General features: G+C 40.8%; 1 protein-coding gene across 1 annotated transcript; it reads left to right on the top strand.

Annotated features, from left to right (window-relative positions):
* The first annotated feature begins 1,144 nt into the window (after positions 1-1,144).
* penka (proenkephalin a) lies at positions 1,145-9,326 on the top strand. The gene is made up of 3 exons (XM_030114711.1): positions 1,145-1,370; positions 2,694-2,840; positions 8,538-9,326. The coding sequence occupies exons 2-3, from the start codon at positions 2,697-2,699 to the stop codon at positions 9,117-9,119; spliced, it is 726 nt and encodes a 241-aa protein (XP_029970571.1). The 5' UTR covers positions 1,145-1,370; positions 2,694-2,696; the 3' UTR covers positions 9,120-9,326.
* The last annotated feature ends 6,625 nt before the right edge of the window (positions 9,327-15,951 follow it).

The following is a 15,951-nucleotide window of genomic DNA, read 5'->3' as shown; positions in this document are numbered from 1 at the left end:
CACCAACTAGCAGCCTGACATGTCAACTACATCATTTTCAGAGTTCCAGCCATAAATGGACATAATAAACAGGACCTTAGATATGAAGGGTGTCTGAAAAAAACAACTACAAGTATTGTCATGTTTACAGAATGAAAACGGAGAAACTCATTCAGCTGGAATCATGTTGAGGTGGGAACATTTATCCAACTGTCCAACTTAGTTCGCTTCTTCCCACTCCCTTTCAGGCACTTTATATGAGCTATGTAAGCACATGTAGTCCAGTAACTTGTCCAGTTACGGTTGTGTAAATGATACATGCATTGAAATCATGTTTGTACGTCATTGCCTGAAATAAACTATTAACTAACTAACTAACTAAGTGTGGACACACCATATGTGCCTGGAAGTTTTTGAGACGAAACCTGAATGTCATTCTGACACGCGTGAGTCAGAGGGCGACTTGGTGTTTTCCACCCTTTCCCTTTGTGACATTGTTAAAACAAAATCATGAATATCTTCACAACTTTAACCAGGTATGTTTTCGTTTCTCTTTTATTTTGATGCAATAAGAATCACAGGAGCTCAAGATACAAATCATCAAGACACAGTGGCGGTGTACTGAAATAAAATGTACGCACACACAACCACGCCTCCCAAAATACACCTAACTACAAAATGTAAAGAGAAGCAGGACGGATGGATGGATTCACTAATACCTAAATACACCCTACAGCTACACCGTAAACATCCTGAGGTACTTCGTCTCAGGACTGTGGCCGTCATGATCTGCAGCAGTAGAATCATTTTCCTGGTTATGAACACCGGGAGGTGGCAGGAAGCCATTGTCCCTGCAGGCCCCTCCATGCAGATGTGCTAATGAACGTGACCGCCGCGCCAGCGGCCTGCCCGGACTCGTACTGCGGGCTGGTGGTTGGAGGAGGGCAGGGTCAGTGCGTGACAGGGGCGTGCGGGGGGAGGGGGAGGGGGGGGGGGGGGGGGGGGGGCGTCACGTCACGTCACTTTTCACCAGTGACGCAAGCCGCACAAACTCCTTATAAGCAAAGCGGAGCGTCCTGCCGCCGCACTCCCAGCTGCGCTCTCACAGAATACCGTGCGCGCGCGCCCGGTTGCGTCACAGAGCCAAACACCTGCTGAAGACACTGCGTGCGCGCTCCCGGACGGGCACCGACTGACTGACTGTGTGCGTGTGCGCGTGTGGGTTTTACACTGATTGGCTGCACCGTGACCGCGTGCACGTGAGGGAAGCCGCTTATATTGGCCGCGCAGGCTCGCGCTCAGCAACAGTTTCCCACTCCGCCGGTACCCCCGAGGGCACGCGCGGACGAGGAGCGCACGAGGCGACAAGTAACGGTTAGAAAAAAGCAGAGGTAAGAAAAACATACTTTTTAAGATGAAACTCAGACTGTTGATACTGTTACTGTTGACTTTATCATCATTTCTTCTTCACTTTTTTAAAGGTTTATAATCAAGTGCTTCATAATAATCAATAAATATGCAATTTTGCCTGCAAATAATATATTTTCAATCATTGATGAGCTTTGAGAAAGGTACTGTTAGGAGGAAAGCTATGAAGACATATTCTTAATACTAATTGAAAACGCTATTTTTATGCATTTTTAAAGCTTAAAAAGTGGATTTACTTGATTTCATGTGACGGAATAGAATAGAAATACTTTTTAATGCCTAAAGAAAATTATTTAACATTCTTCTGTAGACTAGAACAGAGTGAAATAGAATAGAATAGAAATACTTTATAAATTCCAAAGGACATTTTCTTTAATGTCATTAATCATTATATTGCATCGTGGTACTCCTAAGACAATAACCCGAGAAAAACCTGAATCCTAATAATAATATGAGATACAAAGCTTCATTTATATGTCAATTATTAGTAGAAATCAACTGTAATGTGTAGAAATAACGTCTTCCAAAATTCATGATATTAGTGTCATCATTAATTGAAATTCCTAATAGTACTCATAATCACTATGAACTGAAATATTAACTCAAAATTATGCCTAATTTTTTAGCTAAAATGGGATTTTATTGTTTGTAGAGAGGAAATTTTTGGAAAAGACGATTTAGTGATAAGAAATATGTTGTTTCTTAATCATATGCTAAAAAATGACCAATAAAGAGCTGGTGCTCTCTCTAATGATCTCTTTATTTGTCATTTCCTATGTTAATGTTAGGGAATAACACAGAATTTTGTTGTTGAATGATCTCTATTACTGTTGGAAAGGCTGATTTAGTGATCAAAATGTGTTAATCCCCAATTTTAACTCTAGTAGTACAATTATCTATGTAAGAAAGAAAACAAAACTGGAAAAAAATTGGTAAGTTCATTTTCAAGCAAATAGATATTTCTACATATTCTAAACAGTACCCATATGTAAAGAAAAAAGTAAAAGGTGGAAGTTTGAAATCTAATTAAAAGATGTATTGGTGTGGTACAGAGAAGAGACATCCTGACACATTAATTCAAAATGAAGCCAGAATATGTCAGTGCGGTGGAGAGAAGTTGAATAAATGACTGAAAATGTTGCAATAGAAGGAACTGTAAGGTTGAGGTATTAGTGGTAACAAGTTTTCTGATTTCTAAATATTGTGCATGTGTGTGTGTGTGTGTGTGTGTGTGTGTGTGTGTATGTGCATGTGTGTGTGCGTGCGTGCGCTGCCTCTCCCCTCAGTCCATGGCTGCCTCGGCTCTTAGCAGCTGCTTGTGGATGTTGGTCCTGGGAGCGTGTGTGTCGCTGGTGGTGGGAACAGACTGCGGGAAGGAGTGCGCACTCTGTGTGTACCGTCTGCTGGGACAACAGTCCGCCTTATCATCCCTGGTAATGTCAACACACACACACACACACACACACACACACACACACACACACACACACACACACACACACACACACACACACACACACACACACACACACACACACACACACACACCTTTCGCTTTCGTCTGTGTTAACTTTATTTCCACTTCTTACATCTGAAGAGACGACATTCTCAACATTTCACTGCAATCAGTGGATTTTGCACTGAATCATAGCCGCCGTGGAGAGGATTCACAGTACCTGTCAGGGTTCTCCTCCTCTCCACTGTGAGATCAATACATCACTGATCAGCCAAAACATTATGACCACTGAAAAGTAAAGAAAACGACTGGTTAATGTTAGCCCGAAAAGAGCGGAGCTGCCATTCCTGCTGCGATTTGGGCAAATTAAGTACATACACCCTCTTTATGAAGGAAAAAAGTAAACAAGCAAAACATGTAAATGCATAATTTATGCAGATGGACAATTTAAGCTTGTTTCCACTCAGTCGTCCAGTGGGAGGGTGGGGGAGGGGGATGGAAAACATACAAGGACATTAGTGGTGTGAAATAACTTTAAACTGAAATTTATATTTCTGAAAGAATGCAGACAACATTCAAAATAATCATAATTTAAAATAAGGTTAATGTGGGTTTAAAGGTTAAAGGTGACAGGTCGGCTTCACTCACATTTTAAATGAGATTTATTGATGTCTTCAGGCTGATCTGCCTGTAAAGAAGCTTTTGTCACAATGTAGGTGAAATAAATCTCGCTATTTCAAACCCACAAACCAGCAACAAGTCACTCTCTTTTCCCTCCTTTCTCCTTTATATTCTTATTTTTCTCTCATTTTCATCCTTTTGATCTAATTTCATGCTCCTCATCCAGTTGATGACATCAATTATGATAATCTTGTGCTGCAGCCTATTAATCCATTGCTGTATTTCTCTCCTCATGGACTCTTCTCCATTTCGTTAATTTGAAGGAAATGTAAATAATTCAGATGTTGATGTGTCAAATGTGTAAAAACTGAAGGTGATTTTTCAGAAATTTCACACACCTTGTCTTATCTCCCATTCAAATACAACTCTGATTATACCTGTTAAAGTATTAATCAATTAGCACGTCACTTCCCAGGGTCTGTGGTTCGATCCCTCAAGACACAGAACTCCAAATCATTCCTAGTGGAGGCCAATTTACCATTTAAACAACTGGAGTGTGCTCAGTAATAATAACTGCTGTAAGATGAAGAACAGTCTCAATCCTTCTCAGTGCAGTAAAATTTGGCCACTAGAGGGCACACTCCCCCCCTCAGCAGCCCTCCCTTCCTCCCACTCCTCCTCCCCCCAGGTGACAATACATCTTCAATTCAATTTTCCTCTTCATTAATTCTGTCTTCATAAGCCAGCAGCAGTGAAAGCTCAGCGAGAATCCCCTCCACCCCCCCTCTACTATGAGACGGGGGGTTTTCTGATGGCTCTAATAAGTGAAATCCAACGACACATACCGGGTTCTTCTGACAGTGTACAAAGCCACCCTGAGGGCCCCCAGTGGAAACCTTTGGCCTGATTACTGCACTGCTGCCACACAGAGAACAGATGACTGAGATGATTGCATGGGGTGGGGGTGGGGGGGCAGATGGAGGGGCCGGCTGGGGGATGCAGGTTGTTTTATGGGGGCAATCTTCCGATGGAACTATTTACAAAGGATGCACTGACGCCACTTTGTTTTATGGAGGAGTAAGAGTACTGTTGATATTTTGTCAAATGATAGTTCACTGTATCGAGGATCTCGTTCTGAGTCCAGGATCCATATCTGATGCTGGCACTGGTACTGCTGCATTGCATGCTCAAGATCAGCCAACTTCACCATAAAATCACCGTCATCTGGTGAAATGGCCACAATTTTAACAGGTTGTGGATCAGTGGTAATAATTAAAATTATATATACATACATTTTCCATGCTGCTTGCTGAAGTAGCATTTACTGCGAAGCCAATTATTTTTTATGTTAGTTTATTTGTATAGGAAGACCAGACAGGAAATATCCCTCACCCTTGTTCATATTTTGACTATAATCTTTTGATTGGTGTAAAATTTTCAAATCACTACTCCAAATAACATTAAAGTTAGTTATGAATCCTTTCTTCCAATTGGTCCCATTCCTAATCCTTGTTAGCCACCAACCAATACTTTAAATGTAGCAAACTAACTAACCTAACTAATTAACTAACTAACTAACTAACCACAGCTTAATCTGTCCTGTAATACCAATAAATGCCACAAGGTGGTGTTATGAAACTCAAAGTGGGGAGGAGAATAGAAGTGCTGTTCAGTTTGCTTACTGACAGTTTAATTCTCAGAATAGAACAGAAAATACTTATTTGCTTTACTCTATTAATCATAGAGGGAATTGTTTATGTCCAATATGTTGATTTCCGAACCTTCCCAGTTCTTCACTGCGTATAATCTTAAATGAATTCTTTTATAGATTTTAATCCGTCAGCATTAAAATCTCTAAGAGAAATGGGAATATGACGAGCAGTGTCCAAATAAATCTACTCCCCTTTCCCTACCATCTTACAAAAGGAAAAGAATGACGATAATTCAATGGGAGACAAAAATATGTTCTCCTCTGCTCACAAATTACTTTTGCTCGGACAGTTTCTTCCCTTTTATTGCTTCTGTTACATACCTGTTGTCAAGGTAGTCTTCGTTCCGTTCCATCAAGCATTAATCTCCTGGTTTGATTAAAGTTAAAAATGAATAGCAAGTGATGGAATGGGAGAAAAAAAACACTTTTGTGGTCTTCAGCTATGAACAGATGGAAAGTGAAATTATTTTTCCTTTGAATGCTGATAGACGAAGCGACCACGGCTCAAAGTTTTCTCAATCTTGTCGCTGCACAATTGAAGAAAAAAACTCCTTTTCATCCATCTACAATGTGTCTGGTTCTTATATTCAGTCCTGTTTGAGATCTGAATGAGAACATTCAGAGAGCAGTGATGTGCATCTTGTTCATTCCCTCAAAGCTGTGAAATGTGAGGTTTTTTTTTGTTTTTTTGGAGCGTAGTTAGTTTTGTGAAAAAAGATACTTGAAAAAAGTTACTTTTCTGCATTGTCATTGTAATCATGGATATCACACTTTTTTTTATTATTATTACTGATTCATCCAAAAGTATCTGAAAGCTAAGTTTCATCTTTGAAATGATAAGCTATGCTGATGACACACTACTGTGATTGACCAGAATACACATCGAGATGTCTGGATTTTGTTTCCACAGATCATAATATCCATTACTAAATCTTCTCCAATGAAAATAATAGCCTTAAACCTTAAAATTCATCCAGGGTGTGCAACAATTCATGTTATATTTCTTAGAGAATTATGGAAATGAGCTACATGGGAAAAATGCAAGTAACAGTATGAAGGGTACAATCACTGCATTCTGGGGTTTAAACACATTTAGAACATGGAGCTGTAGCAGGAACAGTATCTCCTAGAGTCCAAAACATTGTTGTTATTGTCCACCTACTGGGCATGTGCAGAAGAACTGTAGTGCCCATGAGCAGCAGCGTTGTCTCTGCCTGCAGGGAGACAGAGCGTCTTCAGACCCTGAGAACGGTTGTCATGTAAACGGAGCCTTACAGGGGGGCGAAATAGAAAATGAAGGAAACACTAAAGCAGGCTCCACCTGATAACCAAAGCACACTGCTCCCACGCCCGAGGGCGGAGCCACTAAACCGCTGCTATTTGCTCGCGCCCGCGCGCGTGTATGTGTGTGTACACTAGCACCTGCTGCTACTACACAGTTTACACGAGGTTTGTGTTTGACAATGGGAATTGATATGAGCGAGTTAGATATAATTTCATTCTAAAGACAGAGACAAAGCAAATAAACCATGGATTATTTAAAACGCAAAAAAAACCCAAAACAATCTAACTTGCTGGCTTATATTTGAATACAGAATTTTTTTTTTTACTATATCAGTTCTTGTATCTTTGCTGACACATGGTGTTTTCTGAGTTATGTCTTCTCTTGATATAAGTAATTAATTGCTTTCTCCTCATACTTAATGGCATGTATGCTATTATAGAAACAAATGAACAAATGAATTGTAGTTTTAGGTGGTACTGACCTCATCTGACAAATAATTACAGCAGTCTAAAGTTTTGTTTAAATTGACTCAAAATAAAGTCATCAGAAATTGAATTCATTAGGGAAATTTTCTGAAAAATAAATTTCAATTGAATTATTTTCAAACTGTTCCATTCAAACCATCTAACTGTTTTTTTTATTAGCATTGCATCAGTATCTGTAGTTTTTATGAAATACCTAAAAAAAAAATAGTTTCATCAAGAAATTCGTTTCAGATTTGAGTTTTACTCAAAAGCACTGTTTGGGCCTCTGAAGCTAATTAAAACCATCAAGGTAACATTTCCATATATAATTTAAAGCCTTGATTGTGATCCTATACCAATCAGCCCTCAAATAGAGTAGCTTCTCTTATAGTTTACTATATTACTATATCAAGGCCCCGTTTACGTGTCAATATTTCGAGTGGAACCACAAAGTTTTTGAGTTTTTCCAACTGCAACTTTAACTGCATTAATAAAAGTAGCTTGGACGAACAGCATCAGAGCGGTGTCTATGGTCACTGTTTACCTTCTGGAAAGTCACAAAACACACAGTCATAATTTATCTTGTCTCATCTTTCATGGATGAAGTCAGAGCAGTTCCATAGTTTCATGTTTTAAACTCCCAGGAGTCACATCGATGAAGCTTGACATACGATGTACTCGGTAATGCATTGCTCAACAGGGCAAATGGATTGTTGGACACAGGAAGAGTAACAATATGGTGTAACTGTAGGTTGTTGTACAAAATATGTATTTGCCATCAAGATCTACATACCTGTAGATTGAATTGACCGAATGACCTAAAAATTCAGCTAAAACAATAATACTTGAGCTGATGTCTCTGAATGAGGGACTGAAACAATACAAATTAACACCTACAGGCATGAGTACTTCAAGATATGTGTCTGTCAGGATTTATTGCTGAAAAAACCACAACAGTGTTAACCAGTTGGAAAAAACGTGTATTTTTCTTGACAATTGATGGGTTTCATTTGTCTAGAACCCACATCAACAACTTGAAATGTTGTTACTCACCCTAAAACAAAAGTTAGTCAGACTCGTGGTGGAAATGCTGAGGGACGTGTCCAGAAACAATGTTATTGTGCTTACATCTTGTAAGAAGAAATAAAGACTGGCAGAGCGTGTAAAGACTGATATATACTACTGCATCCACAGTACTAATAGTGCAGTGTGTAGCGTCTACGCAGTCACTTCACCCCCAGAACACTAGAGGGTATAGAAGGATCACTCACTCAACCACATGAAACAAGCTGGTTGTTTTGTGGGGTTTTCTGGTCGCGATGAGCAGTTTAGCAGTGCCGCTACAAATTTTATCGCCCAGTGAAAACCTGCAGACTGTAGCTATGAGCTACACGCTAGCTATTCTTTGCAGCATAAATCAGGCTTCTGGTCCAAAGAATTTTTGTGTGCCATAAAACCAATACGTAGAGTTGAAGGTCTGACACCAAAGAGGCAGCCTGTTGTCTTAAAGATCTTCCTTCCCTCAGAGGTTGGAGGATGGTGTGAACGCGTCGCCCTCACAGACGTCCTAATAGCAGTGCTGTTTTCTTTCAGACATGCTCTCTTGAGTGCGATGGCGGGTTGGACAGCCAGAAGCTGCGTCTGTGCCAGGACGTTCTGCTGGAGGAGGAGAACCAGAACCCGCTGGCTCCACAGCAAGACCAGGAGACGCTGGACGCCGCCACGACCGACGAGGAAGACGCGGCCTCACCGGAGCACCAGATGGCCAAGAAGTACGGCGGCTTCATGAAGCGCTACGGCGGCTTCATGTCTCGCCGCTCCCCCTCCTCCTCCCTGGAGGAGGCCGGAAACCAGGACGAGGAGCAAAGCATCCGCATGGAGATCCTAAAGGTCCTCAACGCCGCCACCGAGCACGGCGGCGAGGGGGACGGCCAGGGAGGCGAGGCGGCCAAGCGGTACGGGGGCTTCATGCGGCGGGCCGAAGGCGGGGCGGCGCAGGGCAACCTGCTGGAGGCGGTGCTGGGCCGGGGGCTGAAGAAGCGCTACGGGGGATTCATGAGGCGGGTGGGCCGGCCCGAGTGGCTGGTGGACAGCAGCAAGAGCGGAGGGGTGTTGAAACGGGCTTGGGAGAGCGGCAGTGAGCTACAGAAGAGGTACGGCGGCTTCATGGACTAGGACGCCACTGTCAGCCACAACCCCAGCTCCATCTCCCCAGCCTTCTCTTGTCAGCCAATCACCTTGTAGTCTGGACTTGTTGGTGTTTCAACTGCCCCCCTCTGCCCCCCACTTCCCCCCCTGTGCTAATTACATCATCTGCCTTTGTATAATGTGCCGCAGCCTACGTCATCGGTTCAACTGGTCCTGTAATGATGAAAGAAAAAAGATAAAAACATTCAAATGTACACAAATCATTTGGGGTCTTTTTGGTTTTCATGATATTATTTATTAAAAGAATTTGTTGATCAAGGCGTGTTGGTCGAGTGTATCATTCCCCCCACCTAAAAAAAAAAAAAAAAAAAAAAAAACCCTGCCTTTATAGTTGTCAAGGTTCAGCAGATAAAACAAGGCCAAGGGGTTTTCAGGCTTCAAAATATGCAAATGTGCACTTGTATTTGTGTCAACACAGCTGACCGATATGCTGTTACGCTTTCCAGGGAAGTAATCCCTCAAGCCAAAGCTCCAAGAGAAAATAGAAATAAAGCAGTATCACATACACACACACTGAAATACACTGATAGTCCCAGTAAAAGTCAACATGTTATTGCCGACGCAGGCCATCCTCTCACATTAGAATATTATGTATTCTTTACAGAGCATGATAAATTGCATGCTCAAGCAAACAGACCTTGCGTTCAGCAGGTGGAACTCATGATAACACAAGTGTGCATCATCTGCAAACAGGCGTTTTCAAATAATGGCTTTGTGTGCATCAAGCTCAGCTTACATGATTACACATGAGAGTGCTACAGCTACAATCAGGAATTTAAAGGGAACAAAGGCAATATTGGAAATGATCCATCAGACAGTCCAAGCTGAAAGGGTAGAAAACAGAAACTTTGTTAAAATAAATTCCTTTTCAACTGCATAAAAAGCAGGTGCATTCACAAACGATGCAGTTATTCTCAGATACAAATCGTATCAAAATCACATGAATTCATTTATTTGCATGTATCACTTAGATGTTAGAAATGCTCGATATGAATCGAATGAATTCATGAATTGCGTGAGTAAATTCAATAAAATTCTCAGTTAGCAGATCAGCTGACACAAATGTTTACCTACAATATGAAGTTTGCATTTGCTTTTACCACAGATGCTCCAACACTGATACCAGCGTCGAGAATAGGCTGCGTTCCTGCCCCCTGGTTAGTACTCATTCTTGTTCTTGTGCTTTTTAAAATCCCTAATTTTTCTATGTGCAAACCTTCAGGAGATCAGGCCTAAAGTTCCATAAATCAGACTGCTTGGGTCAAAATATGCATCTTTTTCCGCGGTGTTGCTGAGCTTAAGTACACTACATTTAGCTGTGTTATGCTACCCTATAATACAGTCCAAACAGATTCATTTGCCTCATTTTTATTGAGTTGACATTGTGTCGCTGACTGATACAGCGAGACCAATCCTCTAAATGGCTCCTAAACCATATGTGAAAAACATCAATGATTAACTAGAACAAACATTAGCTTTCATTTAAATGTTGTGCTGAACTTTGATGGATGATAGAAATTTATATATATAAAAGATTAATGTGTTTGAACAGTTGGAGGATATCTTATTATATTTTAGATTAAAAGTAGACTGAATGGAGGTTGGAGAGGTGATGAACAGTTTAAATGAATACAATACAATACAATACAATACAATACAATACAATACAACATAATACTATAGAACGCTTTATAAATCCAAGAGAAAATTCTTGGAATGTTAGACTGTATAAACGTGAAACTTTTCACTCATTCTCAGTTAATGAACCTTATGGCATTCCCATTACACTGTTCTCTCAAACATATATAACTGTAATTCTAATTAAGGATATAATGAGGTCCATGTAGTTCATGACAACTTGCTTTGAAAAACAAGCGAGAGAGGGAGGAATATTTAATGCACAAAGTAAACCAACTAGTTTTCTAACAGTACTGTATAAGTTTACTTTGTGTTGCGGAGCAGAGAAAGACTAAACAAATGGATTAGGTTCACCTGACTTCTATGTTTTTTTTAAAAACAGTTAACAGGGAGCGTGCTGCAGAGATAATGGGCCCTGTTCAAACACACTAACAAGTCCACTTTGGCTTGAATCCATTCTGTGGGACCACATTTTCAATTATTTAAAACATCACAGGACCATTTTCTGCTGCACCAAACATTAGTGATTGCAACCGTTCCACTGTGAGGACGCAAACATAGGTTTTAGCTGTTTGGTCCAACAGTTTGTAGAAAATGGTGACCAAAAGCCTAAAAACAAAACATTTAATCTTAATGTACCATTTTGAAAGGGTTCAGAGCTCGTCTGTGCCCTCAGGACACGAGTCCTGTGTTTTCTGCCTACATGAATGATGGATATCAGAAAATATGCACTTTGTTAAAGATCTCAATAGGTGAAATTATAAAAAATGGGAGGTGGTTTCACAGTCAAGTTCAGGGTAATAAGGGCTGTTGTAAATGCCCAGCTGTGTGTAAACATGGCCTAAATCAGGGCCTTGTGGTCCAAAACCGGCCCACAAGAGGCTCCAGTCTCACAAACCACCAAGTCAAATGATGATATTTCACAGAAACATGGATTTTTCTTGAACACGTTTCTTTAAGAGACGCAACACAACACTGAGATCAGTGGTGCTGTCATGTTTGCTAGCAAACGAGCATTCGCCTCATGCGGATTCTATAAGGGCGAACTTATAAAAACATGCACAATGTAACCGCTGAAGGAGGAGTTTTAGGGGGATTTTTCACCCACCAGTGACGCCTTTTTCCACTTCAGTAATCTTCTTCATCCTATTGCTGCACTGTTTCAAGAGCAAATCCTCCTTCAGTGTGGGAAGACAAGATATAAGTGTCTTTTATCTGTGTATTTTGTTACAAGTATCCTGATTATAAATTACAGCGGAATGAAGAAATTGACTGATTCTCTGGGTCTTTAATCAAATCAGAGTTCCTCTCTCATCAGAACGTCTCCAGTCCTTCATTTCTCTCACTGGATTATTGGAATCAGTCTCAAAGACAAATGAGCTAAAGCGCCCAAATGTGATTATCCACGTCTGCTTTCATCAGGTAACGCAGCGGAGAAGATATTTCCTGAGTTATCCTTATTACTCTGTGGTTATGTGACACCTTCACTTCACAGTAACTTTCCAAAAATCATAAGTGGTCGCTCCAGCGCCGAGCGCGTTCAGCGGAGGCCAACTCTACGAGTCGCTCCATGGAAGTGAAATCAGATTGAAATGTGCGTTTTGTCGTCCCCAGCTGCTCAGAATTCGCCCTAATTACTTCCCCACAGCTTCTCATTTCTCCCGAGAACAAGCTGCGCCTCCCGCCGCCCACCTAGCATATCTTATTCCTCGCTTTTTTTTCTTACTCCTTCGAACCGCGAGACAAAACCTGAAACGAGGCAGTACCTTTTCCTGATTGTTGCAATGTGATTGTAATTATCACAAAATTAGGCTGCGTCAGTTTATCCCTGTTTGAAGAAGAAAACGGATAACAAGCACATAATCAGACAGAAAGTTCGTGTGTATTAAAAATCTCTCACTTGATGACTGACATTTCTAGAAAAATCGCAGGTACGTTTGATAAAGGTGTGTTCTGCCTTGGATCCGTTGCTACAGTCTTTTAAAACTATGTTTTACAATATGATGGACTCAGTCCGACAAATATACCGCCGGATGATGATGGAGCGGAGAGACGGCCAGAGGAGGTGCCGGACATCCTGGAGTTTGCTGATTTTGGTGTGAAAACAATCGATCGCCCCGATCAGCCACTGAATCAGAGTTTATATTCGGAGGTTGACTGTAAGAGAAAAAGTTGATGTGTAGAGAAAACCTGCTTTGAGCTGACTCCTCAGAAAAAAAACAAAGCAAATTCAATTTTCCACAACATTGGCATCACCTCCACGCCACATTCACTGATGTGCTCCTCCTGTGGGTCACATTATTGGACCTTTCTGATCTGCTGTTATGAGAAGAGATCATGGCTGTTTTATGTTCAAAGAGCACAACAGAAGACCTTTAATAACCCCTGACTGGCACCTTTTTTTACCCATTTTTATCACATTCCCTCTCCGCTCACAGCTCTCTCCTCTTCTCTTTTTTCTGGAAGATAATAAAAAATAATGGAAACAGAATCTTATTTGTTTTGCGATAAAATCACCAAAGTTCTTTTCTCAAACTTCATTCATGAAGACCCCGAGGTGTGAAACTCATTTTAATTCAGGGGGCCTCATGGAGTCTGATTTCATTTTAAGGGGAGGTCGGAGTGGTAAAATAATAACCTGTTGGGTTTAACTGGAAAGTTTTTCTTTGTTCTGGCACACAGTATAGGTTTCACAAAACCAAAAAATCACTTGAACCTTTGTGCAAACAAGGCTTCAGTGTTGTGTCATTTCTGCTATTCTTATGAAAACTGTGTAAAAATGCACTTTTACCATTTGCTTCGTGGTTTGACGGACCGGATTGGAGCTTCTTGCAGGCCTTTTTTTGGCCCAGGAGCCTTATGATTGACACCCCTCATGTGTCACAACCACAAATCATCTTGCTGTTGATTACTGGACTTTATTTAAGTACTTTTCTCTCACACACATAAGAAGAACTTTCTTATTCAGGGTCTTTCCTACGGACATTTCAGCATATTGACAGGGAAATTGGAGAAGCTAAACCCTTCAGTAAACTAAAGCTGACGCCCCGTTTGCACATTTCCAATTGAAAACAGAACTCATTTTGCATTTTGAGCGCTCTTTTATAAGAGAGGAGTGCGACTTTATGAAAAAGCTCCATCTCCATGGAAACAGGGAAAAAAGAAAACTTTTCTGAAACGAAAAGGTTTTTTGGGCATTTTCACTTAAAACGTTGGTGTGTAAATGGGGCCTGAACCTTCAGTGTTGCTCATCAGTTTGCTTCAGATCCTCAGATATTTTACATGTGGAAGAAGAGCTCAAACCAAATTTAAGATTTTATGATTTAAACCAGTTCAACAGTTCATTATAAATTATTTCTACAGAATGGCAGCAAAGTCTCAAGGCAAAGTACAAATTGGTAGTTGGCGAAGACAGGTGTGTCTGAGAAAGATAATCACTCTGAATCTTTTTCTGAGAAGAAAGAAACAGTTTCTTGACAGTTTTCATGCACACAGTAACTTTCCAATGTATCTTATAAACATCCCATAAACAAGGATTAAACTTTTCATTGTGTGAAATCCAAACCTGCTGTTTATGTGAAGCATTACAAACTCATCAAAAATGGGTTTATTCAATAAAAACGTTTATTATCCTGTCCTTTAAGTCATAAAATAAATGAAACAGGAACTATTTACAAAGGTCAGTGATCAGTGGTTGAGGAGACGAGGGTTGTGATAAATTAAATAATGCAAGAAAAGAAAAACAATACAGCAAAAGTTGCCTTGATCCTAACTGCGTTCGTTTTCCTCCTGCCTTCAGTGTGATAGAATGAAAACACAGCAGTGGGGGGAGGGTTCACCCACAATGTTACAAATCACGTCCTGTTATTTTGTGAAAATATCAAGGACCATCCAGTTTCAGACAGAACTCGGTCGCTGCCGCCCCCGGTTTGAGCTGCGACACTGGTGAGTAAGAAGCGCTTGCTGGAGTTCGCCTCCAGCAGCCTGAGGGAGTAAAGAGAGGCCCACCTCCTGAACGTCTGCCCAAAGCTTTGAGTCAGGTCGGCCGTCTGGGGCTCGGATGAAGACGTGAAATTCGAAGGTGGGCGTGGATCTTTATTAGTTAACAACATGATCATCATGAGCGCCACCGATGTGGAATCCAAGGGTAGAAATGTCAATTCATCCGGTGGGAACACTGACGTAAATATTTAGACTGGAGAGCCAGAAAGCTCGAGAGGTGGGTGCAACGGGTGAACGCTGAGAAGCTCTGTCAGTGCCCAAAGATGGGATTATGGATGAGTAAGAGATCCCTCAGCACACTGACATCCGGAGGAAAAGAGATCTTCAGTTTTAAAAGTACTCGTATCGGTTCTCGGCATCGGCAAGTTGCTAAAGCCAGGTCATACAGCAGGGAAGTGAACTTCATATTCTGCAGGTATCAAATGGAGATTTACAATCTATCATGTTGAGAAAGAAACTGTGTTTTTTTTTTAACATAGTTACTGTTAGCCACATCATGCATCTCATGCAGACTGTCAGGAAAAGGTTGTGTCAGTTTGCAGTAGGAACGGCCACAGAAGCACCTAGAGATGGATTTTTTAAAAAAGTACTTAACTTTATTTTTAATTTTTTAATCACCCCACTGATGACACTGATGACTGTTGATACCATCTAATTGTGTTATTATGCTTCAAGCAACCGACTGTCCTGTCATAAAGTTAGAAGTTCAGTATAAGATTAATTAGCATAATTAAAAAAAAAGAATATTAATTCCTATCTTGACGTCTGCTCTGAATGAAGATGGGTGATAACAGGCATCACAGTCAAAAAGCTTTTTGTTAACCGTTCACTCAAAACACTGAGGTTAGGGGGAACTGATTTAATGATATGTAACTGCACCAAAGGTCGAGGACGATGTTTCACCGGAGAATTTGTCTCTTAAATCTGCGGTTGTTAACTGGATCTATCAGCACAAGGTTTTTCTCTTCTCTTCCTCTGGATGTTCACAGAAAAATCCTCCCTTAGTTCCCACTGGCAGGTAATGTGGAGGAGAATCAGTTACATCTTATCTTGTAAATGGATACAAACTGTTATGTCTTTGGTGGATGCATGCCATTCATCCACCCCTTCATGCATTTTTTATTCAGTTTATCCAGACTGGTTTTGCAAAATTGGAATA

Source organism: Salarias fasciatus, chromosome 18, assembly GCF_902148845.1.
Source record: "Salarias fasciatus chromosome 18, fSalaFa1.1, whole genome shotgun sequence".
Taxonomy (NCBI): Eukaryota; Metazoa; Chordata; class Actinopteri; order Blenniiformes; family Blenniidae; genus Salarias; species Salarias fasciatus.
This window is presented reverse-complemented; position numbering and strand designations above follow the sequence as displayed.

What these genes read in the sequence shown, in the direction of transcription:
- penka (XM_030114711.1), top strand. Translation starts at nt 2,697, where the DNA reads ATGGCTGCCTCGGCTCTTAGCAGCTGCTTGTGGATGTTGGTCCTGGGA. An exon ending in AGTCCGCCTTATCATCCCTG is followed by an intron (nt 2,841 to 8,537) that starts GTAATGTCAACA and finishes GTTTTCTTTCAG; the next exon opens with ACATGCTCTCTTGAGTGCGA.